Genomic DNA, 15373 nt, shown 5'->3' with positions numbered 1-15373 from the left:
ACAGTCCAAGGCAAGTATAAATGTTAACATAACACTGTTAAATCAAATCTCAATGCAAGAGAACCAATTGCATCTCTACTTTAAATCTTATCAACTTTCCAAATTTTCATACTAAAATATATTATTGTATTAATACAAACTACAGTATTATACACTACACTGTGTAATAAATAAAGAAATATAAAAATAAGACACATAAATATAAAAGTTTTCTAAAACTAAAAGTACATATGTCAGTTAAGAAGGGTATTAATACTGCCAGGTTTGAAGACATACAGTACAAAAATGTTGCACAGATCTATAAACTAAAAGAAATAAAATAATACTGATAGGTAAGGATCAGCTAATGTTGTTAATAAACTGGGTCCATAATAACTAACATTTGGAAACAATTATGAGCCAAATAACAATGGCAGGTCCATGTTTGAAATGCAAGTACATGGATAAAGCAGATTAGAAAATTTCCCTTTCATTTCTGTAGAGAAATTCTGAAAGTCAATTAACGCAAAATGAATACTGAGGAATTATTAAAGGGTGAAATGTCCCAGTGTTTGGCTTCTCTCTGACAGAGTCAGTGGTTTTAAGTTTTATTTTAGAATTTGATACAAGAAACAAATCAACAAATGCTAGTTATTGTAGGCCACGCATGAACGGAGGCTGGTCAGAGCCTTGAAGATACTGATAAATGGCACTTACAGCACACAGGTCTTGCTTAAGGCCAAAGGAGATACAAAGCTTCATATCACATCCTTCATATTTGTTTACCACGTACTCAAACACAATTATGAACACTGATTCTGACGGCTCTGCTGTCCTCACCAGTATCAACACTGTTAGTCCCTGCAATCAGAACTCAACGGCAATCTTCTCAACTCCATTTAAACCACATGAGTAAGAAACTTCAGCTCTTCTATCGGCTGCTTTCTTAAGGCTAACGATACACTTTAAATGAGAATACGCTCTACTATGACATCTAAATATTAGAAGTTACTACCTTCTAGATTGAATTTAGAAATGGTAGTTAGCACGGTTTGGAACTGCATTATACTTCTCCGTGAAGGGAATTTTGTAGTGCAGAAGTTCTCACATTTTAAAAAACATAATAAAATACTGAAGCGGATTTAGCATATGTTTACCAATAAAAAATTATAAAATTTCTCCCAATTGTACAGCTTAAGAATAAACCAACATAAGAGTAATAATTAATACTGATAAAATGAAACAATGCCAGATGCTTATCTAAGTAATCAGTTTCCTTTAACCTGTTGCATTGCATCTTTGCTTTCTGAGTCATTAAGTTTTCTAATCTGCTTCATGTTACAAACTTGTTCCTAACTTTGAAAAATGCATGAAAAATTACTAGGTCTGAGGTTCAGGCACACCCGGATTTTTTTTTTGTGTGGTTTTTTTTTTTTTTTGGTATTTTGTATTTTTTTAAATTTTTACACAGTAGTGAACAGAAATCACAGTATACAGGTTACTGTGTTTCCGTGAAAAGCATGTATAATATAGAACAAACTTCATTACCAATTAGAATTTTCTTTCTTTCTAGAAAAACGATCAGGCTTCGTTTGTTTTCTCTTCAGACACCTGCTCACCGCCCTGGCCGACTTTGTGTTCTAAGCTGCGGGCTGGGCTTCCAGCTCCCGCGCCCTCCCTCGCACCTTCGGAGTTCGCCCCCTCCCCCTCGTGCCCCTCCCCCTCGTGCCCCTCCCCCTCCTCCTCCATCTCCTCCTCCCCCTCCCCCTCCTCCTCCTCCCCCTCCCCTCCTCGCGGTTCTCCACTTTCCTTTTCCTCCTGCAGCTCCTCCGTCTCCCTCTCCTCCTCCTCCTCCTCCTCCTCCTTGTCACTGTCCTCGTCCTCCTCCCGCGTGGAGCTCTCCCTCTCGTCCGAGTCGCCCTGCGAGGGGGAGGCGCGGGCCCCCGCGTGGTGCGCGGGGGGGCCCCCGGGGCCCGAGGCCCCCGGCTCCGGCCCCTCGGCCTCCCTCTTGCAGTAGGAATAGCGGTGGTTCATGTGCTGGGAATAGGAGCCCGAGTGGGAGAAGCGCTTCCCGCACTTGTCGCACTGGTAGGGCTTCTCCCCGGAATGCAAGCGCGTGTGCTCGATCAGGTGATGCTTGTGTTTAAATGCCTTTTTGCAGATGCCGCACTCGTGAGGTCTTTTACCTGAAAATAAGGGCACAGCTATGAAATAAGACGGCATTAAGCCGATAGGCTTCCGGGCACTTCAGGTTATGGAAACGGTTATAAATTTGTTTTTCCAAAACCGCCAGGTTCATGAGCATACGTACCTGTGTGTTCGTATTTATGTCTCAACAACGAGCTACTCTTCTGGAATATCTTATCACACAGATCACAAGCATACATTCCATTTTCTGTCTTTCGCATTTTCTTTTTGGGTGGCGTGGAATCAGAGTCATTCTGATCTTCTACATTTGATACTCCTTCTGAGCTAGTGTCTTGCCTTTCATCCTAAAGGAAAAAAAACAAGTAGGAAAATTTCATTTAAAATTACAAGATAAGCAAGAGACATAAATAAAAGCACAGATTAAAGAACTACTGTGATTTACACTTTCAACAGCTTGACCAAAGCAGGCTCCAAGGGGAGGGCCAGGTGACAGGTGGGGCTGACACAGACAAAAGGGAGGGGCGCTACAGCCACAACCGCAGCAAACCCAGGGCCAGCTGGCGCCGAGAAGGAAGGGCACCAAAAAGAAAACACAAAACGCGGTACTAACACGGTCCACCCAGTTCCATGTGAATCGTTAATTTATGAGAAACTGGCAGAAAGTTTTAACTTACGAGTTTGCTAAACAATCACAGATTTCTGACTGCATCACTTACCTTCACTTTTTCATTCTGGGTTTCACTAAGCAAAAATTAAGATTCTGTTTTTTAAAAGTGGTCTTTAAATTGTATCTTCCAGAACCTTAGAGTTTTGTGAACTAAACTCCATTGTCTCCCTATCACTTTTCTAAGGAGCAACATGGAAAAACAATGTAGGAGGGTCTACATTTTTAAACAAGAACACTTGCTACACAATGAACCTTCAGAGTTTCAGGTTAGGGATAGGGTTGGGGAGGTAACTTGGGCCTCCTGTCGGTAGAATAATTCTTCAGGGAGCCTGTAGTGGGATGGGGCCCCTAAGATCCTGTGTCTTTTCTGAAGTCTTCCATTCTAAATTCACAAATTTTCTACACATTCAAAGGTTTTCAACATTTCTCACGGCTTTGTAAGGTGGGAGAGGCGCCGACATTTTTCTGGCATTTGCAAGCTGCTAACGGTGCTAAAGGAACTCTACTTTCAACGTTATTTGATCTAGTTGGATGATTAACTGAAATGTTTGTGGTTCCCTGTTTATTATTCAAAGGCGTGAAGAGTGTTTTATACACCCAAAATTTAGACTTAGTAAGAAATTTAGCCATGTGAAAACTTTTTCAAGAGTTACCACAATTACGGGAAGCCCATTGGTAGCAATAGTTAGGGAGAAAAAAGCAGCAAAACACACTTGAACAGGATACTGTAATTATTTTAGCTGCCCCTACTTATAGCAAATATTTGGAAAAAAGATTGAATCTAATGAATACTAGAGATAAATTTAATCAGAAATTAATGGAAAAAAATGGAGAGACATCAAGGTCAGTGACACAGAAAAAGCCCAGACATTGAGACACACAACAGTCACACAAAATGGTTCTATCAAAACTGTCATGGATTTGGGAGTTATCCCAACTTTAACTTTGGAGTTAAAGAGGAAAATGCAAACATAGATTCACAAGTATATTTCCTCATATATCATTATGATTGAACACTATTTAGTTTACAGCTTATAAAATCATTAGTAAATTCACTAGATGAATTCTTTATATACTTAATTTTTGTTTGTTTAATTAAAGTCTTTTTATAAACAGAGGTGTTAACACATAAAAAGTGATAGCTAAGTTTGCCTGGTGTGAAACGTCTGTGAACAAATTCTCATTTACTAATGATCATAATCAACGCAGAAACTTAACGAATTTTGGGAATCTAACTATAAAAACAGAAGTCTGATTAGTGAGCATTCGTTTTACTTTCCTCTTCTGTCTCTAGTTTCAGACAGTCAATATTTAGCTGAGACTCATCGACCCTTTTCTCAGCAGAATAACAAAACTGCCGTTGAAAAGTACTAAGGCACACGTTCATCTATTTCCTTTCAAAAATGACAGCTTAACAAGCTGCTTGGCTCTCTCGTGACTCATTTTTATTAGAACAATTCACTGAAATAAGTCAAACGAGCACTTGACCATATAGGTTGAGGGTGCGAGCATTCTTTACCTGATTTCCGTTGGGCTGGGTCACCTTCAGGGATGCTTCCTGGACCGCGGGGCTGACTGCAGTCGAGTACGTGTACGCGACCTGGGGGATCAGGATGGTCTGCTTGTTGGCCGCCAGCGCTCGCAAGCACGGAACGCTGTTCTGGTCAGCGATGGCCACAATCGTGGGTAACTGGGCAGTGACTGTAGGTATAGCAATATTTATGGGGTTGGCACTTGGTGGGATTACATTTACAACTGGTTCTGAGTCTGTGACACAACTGTCCTTTTGTGGCTCCTTTTTTGCACAAGACAAGTTCAAGGGTTCCTCCTGGACAGAATAAACACTGTTCTGGTAAACACTAGTGATAGTTGACCTTTCCAATAACTCTCCCTGTTGCTTTGGTAGTGAAAGATCAAGAGGTTCGACTTGTGGCTCTTCCTGTGCCCCTTCTGCCGGGTACGAGTAACCCTGTGCATTTCCGGAGGAGGAGAGATTGAGGGGGGATGGGGATGAAGCGCCGCTTCTGGAACCATTGACAGCCGAGCCCACTGGTAAGACGGGGGAGCTAGTTATCTTCAGAGGGCTCTGGAGATTCCTTGTGCCGTCCTGGGAGTCATCTGCGTTTGTAGGTTGAGGCTGATCATCGTTCTTTGCAGGGGTGTTGGCTTTGCCTGGCTCGGGAGGAGATGCCTCAGAAGACTGCACTGAAGTCTGCCCCGTCTGCATCTTTTCAAACCACTTTTTCACTACTTCCGGCGGTAGGTTCACTGAGTCAGCAATTTTTGAGAGCTCTTCTGCACTTGGCTGTGCGTTCAAGGCATAATATGCTTTCAGAAGAGACAGGAGGTTCTTTAAAGGTGGCTGACTGGGAGACAGGCTGCCATCTCCGGACCCCGAGGGGGCAGAGGCCTCGGGCTTGGCAGCTTCTGGTGTGGGGGGCAGACGGGGCTGGGCGGGCTGCTTCAGGTCATAGTGCTTTAGCTCCGGAAGTGCGCTGATGTCCCCCGGACAGTCGTCACACAGGAGGCAAGTGCTGTCATTCCCCCCTCCTTCAAAGCTTTTGTCCTTCTCAGATTTAACAGTAAGATCTTCTGGTAACTTTTCACTTTTGCAACTGTTGGTGGGGACTGGATTTTCTTTTTTCAAATTCTGAGGAACAACTTGAAGTTGGCTAGGTTGTTCAAGACTGTAGTTAATGATGATTTTGGTTGTTCCATCTTGATCAACCAGAGGAAGACTGATGGCTGAAATAACAGAATGGCCACCTTGCTGGATGGATGAAGCGTTGATTGTTTCTTGTTCTTTGGATGCAAGATTGGCTTGATTATTCTCCAAAACTTGCCTGATTACATTACCATCTACTGCCACTTTAAGTACATTCTGAATATCACTTAAATTGATACTGATGGGGGACACCAAACCCACCGTTGGCAGGACAACGGCTTGCACCACACCCTGAGCAGCACTGGTTGCCTGCAAGGGGCCACCGCCACTGAAAACCCCATTCTGTAAAGGGGTTGAACAGCTGATTCCTGAAGCAACCACTATGGGCTTGAGCTCATAATCCACAGGCTCAGCTTTGATTTGGTTTACGGAAAGTTGTTCTTGGAAGGGCTTATTCTCTGTCTTCTGCCGTATCTGTGGTCGCGTGGGACTGCCTGGTGATGCCGAGAGAGATGGTGAGGGACACTGCGAGGTCTTGAGCCCTGTTCGTGGTCGCCCGTTCACAGGCATCAGGCTGATACATTTCTTACTGCTTATGTGTGAGCTATAGGAACCGGAATGGGAAAAACGTTTCTTGCAGTTTGGGCATTCATATGGCTTCTCTCCTAAACAACAAGAAAAATTACATTCATAAATTTTTATGTATCCACGTTTTCCCTAAAACAAGCAGTATCAATTTAAGAAGGGGTTACCATGTATGTAATATAATTTTATTTAGAATCATCACTTTACATTCAAAACCTACGTAAATGTCATAAACACCAGTAAAACGTTAGTCTGAACTGCGTGCTAACCAATAAAAGAATCTTCTCAGCATATGTGTACAGTATTTCTGCAAACTTTTAAAAGTTCAAATCATTCTCAAATACCAAAAAATTATATCCTACTCTTGCAAGTAATTTTTTTCTTATCCTGTTTCACCAATTTATGTAATTTTCTATATTTTATTCTACTTAACCATCTGTAGGAGAAGTTAATATTAGAGGAAAGAAAAGTAAATCTCCCATAAGGCTTAACATGTATGAACATCTCGCCTTAACTGTATGAGTCATGAATATCTATCCTTCCCATATCCACAGGTTTCCTTGAAAAGATCTTTTTCAATGGGAAGAAAACTTTAAATACAAGGTATTGTTATAAACCTTGGCTTATTAAACTGGGATGTATGTACTTCTGGATATATCAGGCAATGTTTTACTGGGTATGAAAAGCATCTTAGAGTTTCAATTTTAGCGACAGTGGTTATGATAATTTAAAACATTTAAATATTAAGACACAGATTAGACTATGTTGCACAAATGCAACGTTTCTGTGAAATGTTAGGAAAAAAACAAGCTTCCCGCTTACAGAGGCCTCCTTTAAGTTGCTTCCCTAGACCTTCCAGGGTACAAGGCATTTATTCTTCTTGGCCACTAGGGATACTTTGACAGAAAATTTTGAGAAGCACTGAGCTACATGAAATATTTACATACAACCTATTTCTGTTTTACTTTTGCTTTAACTTCTAGTTCATCATTTATAATTTAAAGCTTACTGATGCCCATTTTCAGGGAGGGAGCGAACTCCAGGTGTTGTGGGCCGTTTACCTGCACCTGTTACAGTGCTCAGCGGCTCACAGAGATGCCCTTTAAACCTTCTTTAGATGAATGAACAGCTAATTATGAAAATTATGAAATGTGACGATGCTGATTATCTACTCAGTAGCAAAATTAAAGCTCTTTATCTCCCCCCCTCCCCTTTTTTGATGTTTATAGCCACTTTATTCTTTTTTTAAAATTGATGTGTAGTTGATTTGCAATGTTGTGTTAGTTTCTGGTATATTCAGCTTTATTCTTTTTTTTTTTTTTTTTTGAATTTTTGAATTTTATTTATTATTTCTATAGCAGGTTCTTATTATCTATCTTATACATATTAGTGTATACATGTCAATCCCAATCTCCCAGTTCATCCCACCACTGCCACCCCCCCAACACATTCCCCCTTTCTTTTTTTTTTTTTTTCCCCCTTTCTTTTTAATAATTAAAAGGAAAGTAGCAAGAAAGTCAATGTAAGCTCTGCTAGTAATGTAACTTCAATGTTGCAAACTTTAAGACAAGTGCAATATATTTTCACAGAAATTTTTACCTAAGAAATCAGAACTGGAAGGAATCTAGTAAGTCCTCTCTACAGCCTCCTTCTCAATGACGAGTTCAGTTTGTATCATCCTTGGCACTCGCTCATCTCTGCGTACCCTCCTTTATTAAAAGGAGTCTGCTGCCGCGGGACAGCTCTGTGGAAGACAGTCTAGTCTGGCTCTGCTGAGGACCATGGATCTGGGTTCAGATTCCGGCTCTGTCACAGGCTATTTCCTTAACCTTTTTAAGCCTCAGTGTTTTGGTGCATAAATAAATGTAGATACATCCTCACTGGATTGTTGTAGCAGTTATATGAGATTATATAGCAAAACTCAGTGTGCTCTCAAGAAGTGTTAGTGATTCCTTACAAAAGCAATGAGACAGAGGCTCAGTACTAAGCCAAAGGCAGCTTGTCAGAATGCCTACTTCCCTGTACTAGTTTGCTTCTGATGCCACACATAATTGGTTTATTAACTGTTCTTCCACGAGCCAGACTTCCAAATTGATGAAGAGCTGCCACGTGTATTCTTCCATTTCCCTTGTGTAGGCTGAACATATCCAGGTCTTTCACGCATTCCTCATGGGACATGGTTTTTAGAACCCTTACTTGCTTGTTAACTCACCTCCGGAAATTCTCCAGTTTAATCAATATCTTTCCAATGGGATGCCTGAAATATGATTCAGTACTCAAAATGCATCAGATAAAAATTTCCAGTGGGGGTAAAACAAGGGATATGTCCTAGTGAGCCACGCGTGTTCTCCTGCTCACTAGGAAAATAAGCATATGTAACACGGATTATTTCTATCTTTACAAACAGGGAGGTGGAGGAAGAGCACAGTGGGTGCGGCAGTGGCTTTGGAGACAGGATGCTGGGGTCAGGGCCCCGGCTCTGCCGTGTCCCAGCTGAGTGACTGTGGGCAAGCTAAGCTTGCTGAACCTCCATTTTCTCATCAGTAAAAAAGAGAGGAAATAGTAGCATCTACCTCACAGGGTTATTGTGAGAACTGTATGACTTAATGCATACAAATAACTAGAATGTGGCTGTACATAGTTAAGTGTTCGGTAAGTGCTACTTATCATTATGCTTATTGGGAATCACCCTGATACTTTACCACTCCTGCAAAGAAGGTCTGCAGAACAATTATTCTAGAGCCAAAGTCACTATGTTTGTTAGAAAAACCCTTGTTTCTAACTCTAACTTCATAGCTTTATGGATGATAGCTAAAGTACATCACCTCCCTTACCAGTCGATCTAGGTCAGTGTTTGTAACGACTAAACCCTGGAGGTTATATGAGGAAGGTGTGCTGCTCAAAGTTAGATGTACTATGAACACTGACTTTTTTTTTTTAATGGCTGAGGTGGGTGTTTGGTTGCACCTGATGTAAAAGTTTTCCAGGCTAAAATGACTATAAGGCCGTGGAACAAACCCAGGTTACTTGCTGGGGAGGATCCCAGCCCAGGTGAAGGGGCTCTTTTGCACCCCCTGTGTGTGCAGGTGTGGTGGCCTTCTCTTCACAGCTCAGTTCCCACCACGTGCGAAGTTCACATGACGGGTGACACACGTCTCTGCATAGGGTTCATTTCATGGGTATCAGAAGAGACCAACTATCCGGGCAATTTTAGGGCATATAATTGAGGACCCTGACCCTCAATGCCTTTTAAAAACTCACCTGAGAAAAAAAATTACAGAGGTTTCCTGAAGGATATGCAGTTCATTCATTATTAGATACTCTAAACAGTGCTTTCAAAACTATCTGTGGTGAAGGGTCATTTGTTTTTTCATTAAAAAAATTTTCCAATCTCCTATGGATGAATATTGTATAAAATATAATGAAATTGTCACAGCACTGTCTTGGTATACTAGTTTCTCAATCTATCTGGGATGACACTGAGTAGCCCTGCTTGAACTCTCCCCTTGGAATAAACCATCAGGGAGCCGTAGACTGGGACGGCATCCATCGGCCACCCTGGGACAATGCTTTTGCTGAATTGCACTTTGGTGAACTATCATTGGCCTCTATTGAAGAATCTTATTTTAGAGAGAAAACACTGTCAAATTCTCTGCTGTATTATTTTAAGGATATTTCTCAGGATGATATAAATATTTTGTTCTTTATTTTTTAACATCTTTATTGGAGTATAATTGCTTTGCAATGGTGTGTCAGTTTCTGCTGTATAACAAAGTGAATCAGCTATATGTATACATATATTCCCGTATCCCCTCCCTCTTCCCACCCCTCTAGGTGGTCACAAAGCACCGAGCTGATCTCCCTATGCTATGCGGCTGCTTCCCACTAGCTATCTGTTTTACATTTGGTAGTGTATATATGTCCATGCCACTCTCTCACTTCGTCCCAGCTTATCCTTCCCCCTCCCCGTGTCCTCAAGTCCATTCTCGACTGCGTCTTTATTCCTGTCCTGCCCTTAGGTTCTTCAGAACCTTTTTTTTTTTTTAAGATTCCATATATATGTGTTAGCATAGGGTATTTTTCTCTTTCTGACTTACTTCACTCTGTATGACAGACTCTAAGTCCATCCACCTCACTACAAATAACTCAATTTCGTTTCTTTTTATGGCTGAGTAATATTCCATTGTATATATGTGCCACATCTTCTTCATCCATTCATCTGTTGATGGATGCTTAGGTTGCTTCCGTGTCCTGGCTGTTGTAAATAGTGCTGCAATGAACATTGTGGTACATGACTCTTTTTGAATTATGGTTTTCTCAGGGTATATGCCCAGTAGCGGGATTGCTGGGTTGTATGGTAGTTCTATTTTTAGTTTTTTAAGGAACCTCCATACTGTTCTCCATCGTGGCTGCATCGATTTACATTCCCACCAACAGTGCAAGAGGGTTCCCTCTTCTCCACACCCTCTCTAGCGTTTATTGTTTGTATCTAGTGTTTATTGTTTGTAGATTTTTTTTAACATCTTTATTGGAGTATAATTGCTTTACAATGGTGTTAGTTTCTGCTTTATAACAAAGTGAATCAGTTATACACATACATCTGTTCCCGTATCTCTTCCCTCTTGCGTCTCCCTCCCTCCCACCCTCTAGGTGGTCACAAACCACCGAGCTGATCTCCCTGTGCTATGCGGCTGCTTCCCACTAGCTATCTATTTTACGTTTGGTAGTGTATATATGTCCATGCCACTCTCTCACTTTGTCACAGCTTACCCTCCCCCCTCCCCCTATCCTCAAGTCCATTCTCTAGTAGGTCTGTGTCTTTATTCCCATCTTACCCCTAGGTTCTTCATGACTTTTTTTTTTTTCTTAGATTCCATATATATGTGTTAGCATACGGTATTTGTTTTTCTCTTTCTGACTTACTTCACTCTGTATGACAGACTCTAGGTCCATCCACCTCACTACAAATAACTCAGTTTCGTTTCTTTTTATGGCTGAGTAATATTCCATTGTATATATGTGCCACATCTTCTTTATCCATTCATCTGTTGATGTATACTTAGGTTGCTTCCATGTCCTGGCTATTGTAAATAGTGCTGCAGTGAACATTGTGGTACGTGACTCTTTTTGAATTCTGGTTTTCTCAGGGTATATGCCCAGTAGTGGGATTGCTGGGTCGCATGGTAGTTCTATTTTTAGTTTTTTAAGGAACCTCCATACTGTTCTCCATCGCGGCTGCATCGATTTACATTCCCACCAACAGTGCAAGAGGATTCCCTCTTCTCCACACCCTCTCTAGCGTTTATTGTTTGTAGATTTTTTGATGATGGCCATTCTGACTGGTGTGAGGTGATACCTCGTTGTAGTTTTGATTTGCATTTCTCTAAATGATTAGTGATGTTGAGCATCCTTTCATGTGTTTGTAGGCAATCTGTGTATCTTCTTTGGAGAAATGTCTATTTAGGTCTTCTGCCCATTTTTGGATTGGGTTGTTTGTTTTTTTTGATATTGAGCTGCATGAGCTGCTTGTATATTTTGGAGATTAATCCTTTGTCAGTTGCTTTGTTTGCAAATATTTTCTCCCATTCTGAGGGTTGTCTTTTCATCTTGTTTATAGTTTGCTTTGCTGTGCAAAAGCCTTTAAGTTTCATTAGATCTCACTTGTTTATTTTTGTTTTGATTTCCATTTCTCTAGGAGGTGGGTCAAAAAGGATTTTGCTGTGATTTATGTCATAGAGTGTTCTGCCTATGTTTTCCTCGAAGAGTTTTATGTGTCTGGCCTTACATTTAGGTCTTTAATCCATTCTGAGTTTATTTTTGTGTATGGTGTTAGGAAGTTTTCTAATTTCATTCTTTTACCTGTAGCTGTCCAGTTTTCCCAGCACCACTTATTGAAGAGGCTCAATTCTCCATTGTATATTCTTGCCTCCTTTATCAAAGATAAGGTGACCATATGTGCGTGGGTTTATCTCTGGGCTTTGTATCCTGTTCCATTGATCTATATTTCTGTTTTTGTGCCAGTACCATACTGTCTTGATTACTGTAGCTTTGTAGTATAGTCTGAATTCTGGGAGCCTGATTCCTCCAGCTCTGTTTTTCTTTCTCAAGATTGCTTTGGCTATTTGGGGTCTTTTGTGTTTCCATACAGATTGTGCAATTTTTTTTGTTCTAGTGCTGTGAAAAATGCCATTGGTAGTTTGACAGGGATTGCATTGAACCTATAGATTGCTTTGGGTACTATAGTCATTTTCACTATGTTGATTCTTCCAATCAAAGAACATAGTATATCTCTCCATCTGTTTCTATCATCTTTAATTTCTTTCATCAATGTCTTATAATTTTCTGCATACAGGTCTTTTGTCTCCTTAGGTAGGTTTATTCCTAGGTATTTTATTCTTTTTGTTGCAATGGTAAATGGGAGTGTTTCCTTAATTTCTCTTTCAGATTTTTCATCATTAGTGTGTATATAGGAATGCAAGAGATTTCTGTGCATTAATTTTGTATCCTGCTACTTAACCAAATTCATTGATTAGCTCTAGTAGTCTTCTGGTAGCATCTTTAGGATTCTCTAGTACAGTATCATGTCATCTGCAAACAGTGACAGTTTTACTTCTTCTTTTCTGATTCGGATTCCTTTTATTTCTTTTTCTTCTCTGACTGCTGTGGCTAAAACTTCCAAAACTATGTTGAATAATAGTGGTGAGAGTGGGCAACCTTGTCTTGTTCCTGATCTTAGTGGAAATGGTTTCAGTTTTTCACCATTGAGAATGATGTTGGCTGTGGGTTTGTCATATATGGCCTTTATTATGCTGAGGTAAGTTCCCTTTATGCCTACTTTCTGGAGAGTTTTTATCATAAATGGGTGTTGACTTTTGTCTAAAGCTTTTTCTGCATCTATTGAGATTATCATATGGTTTTTATCCTTCAGTTTGTTAACATGGTGTATCACATTGATTGATTTGCATATATTGAAGAATCCTTGCATTACTGGGATAAATCCCACTTGATCATGGTGTATGATCCTTTTAATGTGCTGTTGGATTCTGTTTGCTAGTATTTTGTTGAGGATTTTTACATCTTATGTTCATCAGTGATATTGGCCTGTAGTTTTCTTTCTTTGTGACGTCTTTGTCTGGTTTTGGCATCAGGGTGATGGTGGCCTCGTAGAATGAGTTTGGGAGTGTTCCTCCCTCTGCTGTATTTTGGAAGAGCTGAAGAAGATAGGTGTTAGCTCTTCTCTAGATGTTTGGTAGAATTTGCCTGTGAAGCCATCTGGTCCTGGGCTTTTGTTTGTTGGAAGATTTTTAATCACAGTCTCAATTTCAGTGCTTGTGATTAGTCTGTTTATGTTTTCTATTTCTTCCTGGTTCAGTCTCGGAAGGTTGTACTTTTCTAAGAATTTGTCCATTTCTTCCAGGTTGTCCATTTTATTGTCATATAGTTGCTTGTAGTAATCTCTCATGATCCTTTGTATTTCAGCAGTGTCAGTTGTTACTTCTTTTTCTTTCCTAATTCTATTGATTTTTCTCCCTTTTTTTCTTGATGAGTCTAGCTAATGGTGTATCAATTTTGTGTATCTTCTCAAAGAACCAGCTTTTAGTTTTACTGATCTTTGCTATTGTTTCCTTCATCTCTTTTTCATTTATTTCTGATCTTTATGATTTCTTTCCTTCTGCTAACTTGGGGCTTTTTTGGTTCTTCTTTCTCTAATTGCTTTAAGTGTAAGGTTAGGTTGTTTATTTGAGATGTTTCTTGTTTCTTAAGGTAGGATTGTGTTGCCATGAACTTCCCTCTTAGAACTGCTTTTGCTGTATCCCACAGGTTTTGGGTTGTTGTGTTTTCACTGTCATTTGTTTCTAGGAATTTTTTGATTTCCTCTTTGATTTCTTCAGTGATCTCTTGGTTATTTAGTAGCATATTGTTTAGCCTCCATGTGTTTGTATTTTTTACAGTTTTTTTTTCCTGTAATTGACATCTAGTCTCATAGTGTTGTGGTCAGAAAAGATACTTGATACAGTTTCAATTTTCTTAAACTTACCAAGGCTTGATTTGTGACCCAAGATATGATCTATCCTGGAGAATGTTCCAGGAGCACTTCAGAAGAAAGTATATTCTGTTGTTTTTGGATGGAATGTCCTATAAATATCAATTAAGTCCTTCATTTTGGTTGATCTGTCCATTGGTGAAAGTGGGGTGTTAAAGTCCCCTACTATTATTGTGTTACTGTCGATTTCCCCTTTTATGGCTGTTAGCATTTGCCTTACGTATTGAGGTGCTCCTAAGTTGGGTGCATAAATATTTACAATTGTTATATCTTCTTCTTGGACTGATCCCTTGATCATTATGTAGTGTCCTTCTTTGTCTCTTGTAATAGTCTTTATTTTAAAGTCTATTTTGTCTGATAGGAGAATTGCTACTCCAGCTTTCTTTTATTTCCATTTGCATGGAATATCTTTTTCCATCCCCTCATTTTCAGTCTGTATGTGTCCCTAGGTCTGAAGTGCATCTCTTGTAGACAGCATATGTTTCTGTATCCATTCAGCCAGTCTATGTCTTTTGGTTGGAGCATTTAATACATTTACATTTAAAGTAATTATGGATATGTTATGTTCTAATTACCATTTTCTTAATTGTTTTGGGTTTGTTAATGTAGGTCTTTTCTTTCTCTTGTGTTTCCTGCCTAGAGAAGTTCCTTCAGCATTTGTTGTAAAGCTGGTTTGGTGGGGCTGAATTCTGTTAGCTTTTGCTTGTCTGTAAAGGTTTTCATTTCTCCATCGAATCTGAATGAGATCCTTGCTGGGTAGAGTAATCTTGTTTGTAGGTTTTTCCCTTTCATCACTGTAAATATGTCCTGCCACTCCCTTCTGGCCTGCAGAGTTTCTGCTGAAAGATCAGCTGTTAAGCTTATGGGGATTCCCTTGTATATTATTTGGTGCTTTTCCCTTGCTGCTTTTAATTCTTTGTATTTAATTTTTGATAGTTTAATATGTGTCTTGGTGTGTTTCTCCTTGGATTTATCCTGTATGGGACACTGTGCTTCCTGGAGTTGATTATTTCCTTTCTCATATTAGGGAAGTTTTCAACTATAATCCCTTCAAATATTTTCTCAGTCCCTTTCTTTTTCTCCTCTTCTTCTGGGACCCCTATAATTCGAATGTTGGTGTGTTTAATGTTGTCCCAGAGGTCTCTGAGACTGTTCCCAATTCACTTCATTCTTTTTTCTTTATTCTGCTCTGTGGTAGTTATTTCCACTGTTTTATCTTCAGGGTCACTCATCCGTTCTTCTGCCTCAGTTATTCTGCTATTGATTCCTTCTAGAGGATTTTTAA

General features: G+C 39.9%; 1 protein-coding gene across 4 annotated transcripts in view; it reads right to left on the bottom strand.

Moving 5' to 3' along the window:
• Window positions 1-238: 238 nt before the first annotated feature.
• The window catches only part of ZEB1 (zinc finger E-box binding homeobox 1), a 194752-nt gene continuing 179617 nt past the window's right edge, over window positions 239-15373 (bottom strand). For all 4 annotated transcript variants that reach the window (XM_059909812.1, XM_059909819.1, XM_059909815.1 and 1 more), the window contains 3 exons: window positions 4314-6124; window positions 2291-2471; window positions 239-2165 (listed from right to left, as the gene is read on the bottom strand). In XM_059909812.1, coding sequence (XP_059765795.1) covers window positions 1561-2165; window positions 2291-2471; window positions 4314-6124 — 2597 coding nt within the window. In that variant the 3' untranslated portion in view covers window positions 239-1560. The remainder of the gene's footprint in view (window positions 2166-2290; window positions 2472-4313; window positions 6125-15373) is intronic.

Source organism: Balaenoptera ricei, chromosome 2 (genome assembly GCF_028023285.1).
Source record: "Balaenoptera ricei isolate mBalRic1 chromosome 2, mBalRic1.hap2, whole genome shotgun sequence".
Lineage (NCBI taxonomy): Eukaryota > Metazoa > Chordata > Mammalia > Artiodactyla > Balaenopteridae > Balaenoptera > Balaenoptera ricei.
The sequence above is the reverse complement of the archived record's forward strand: the minus strand, read 5'-3'. Positions and strand labels throughout refer to the sequence as shown.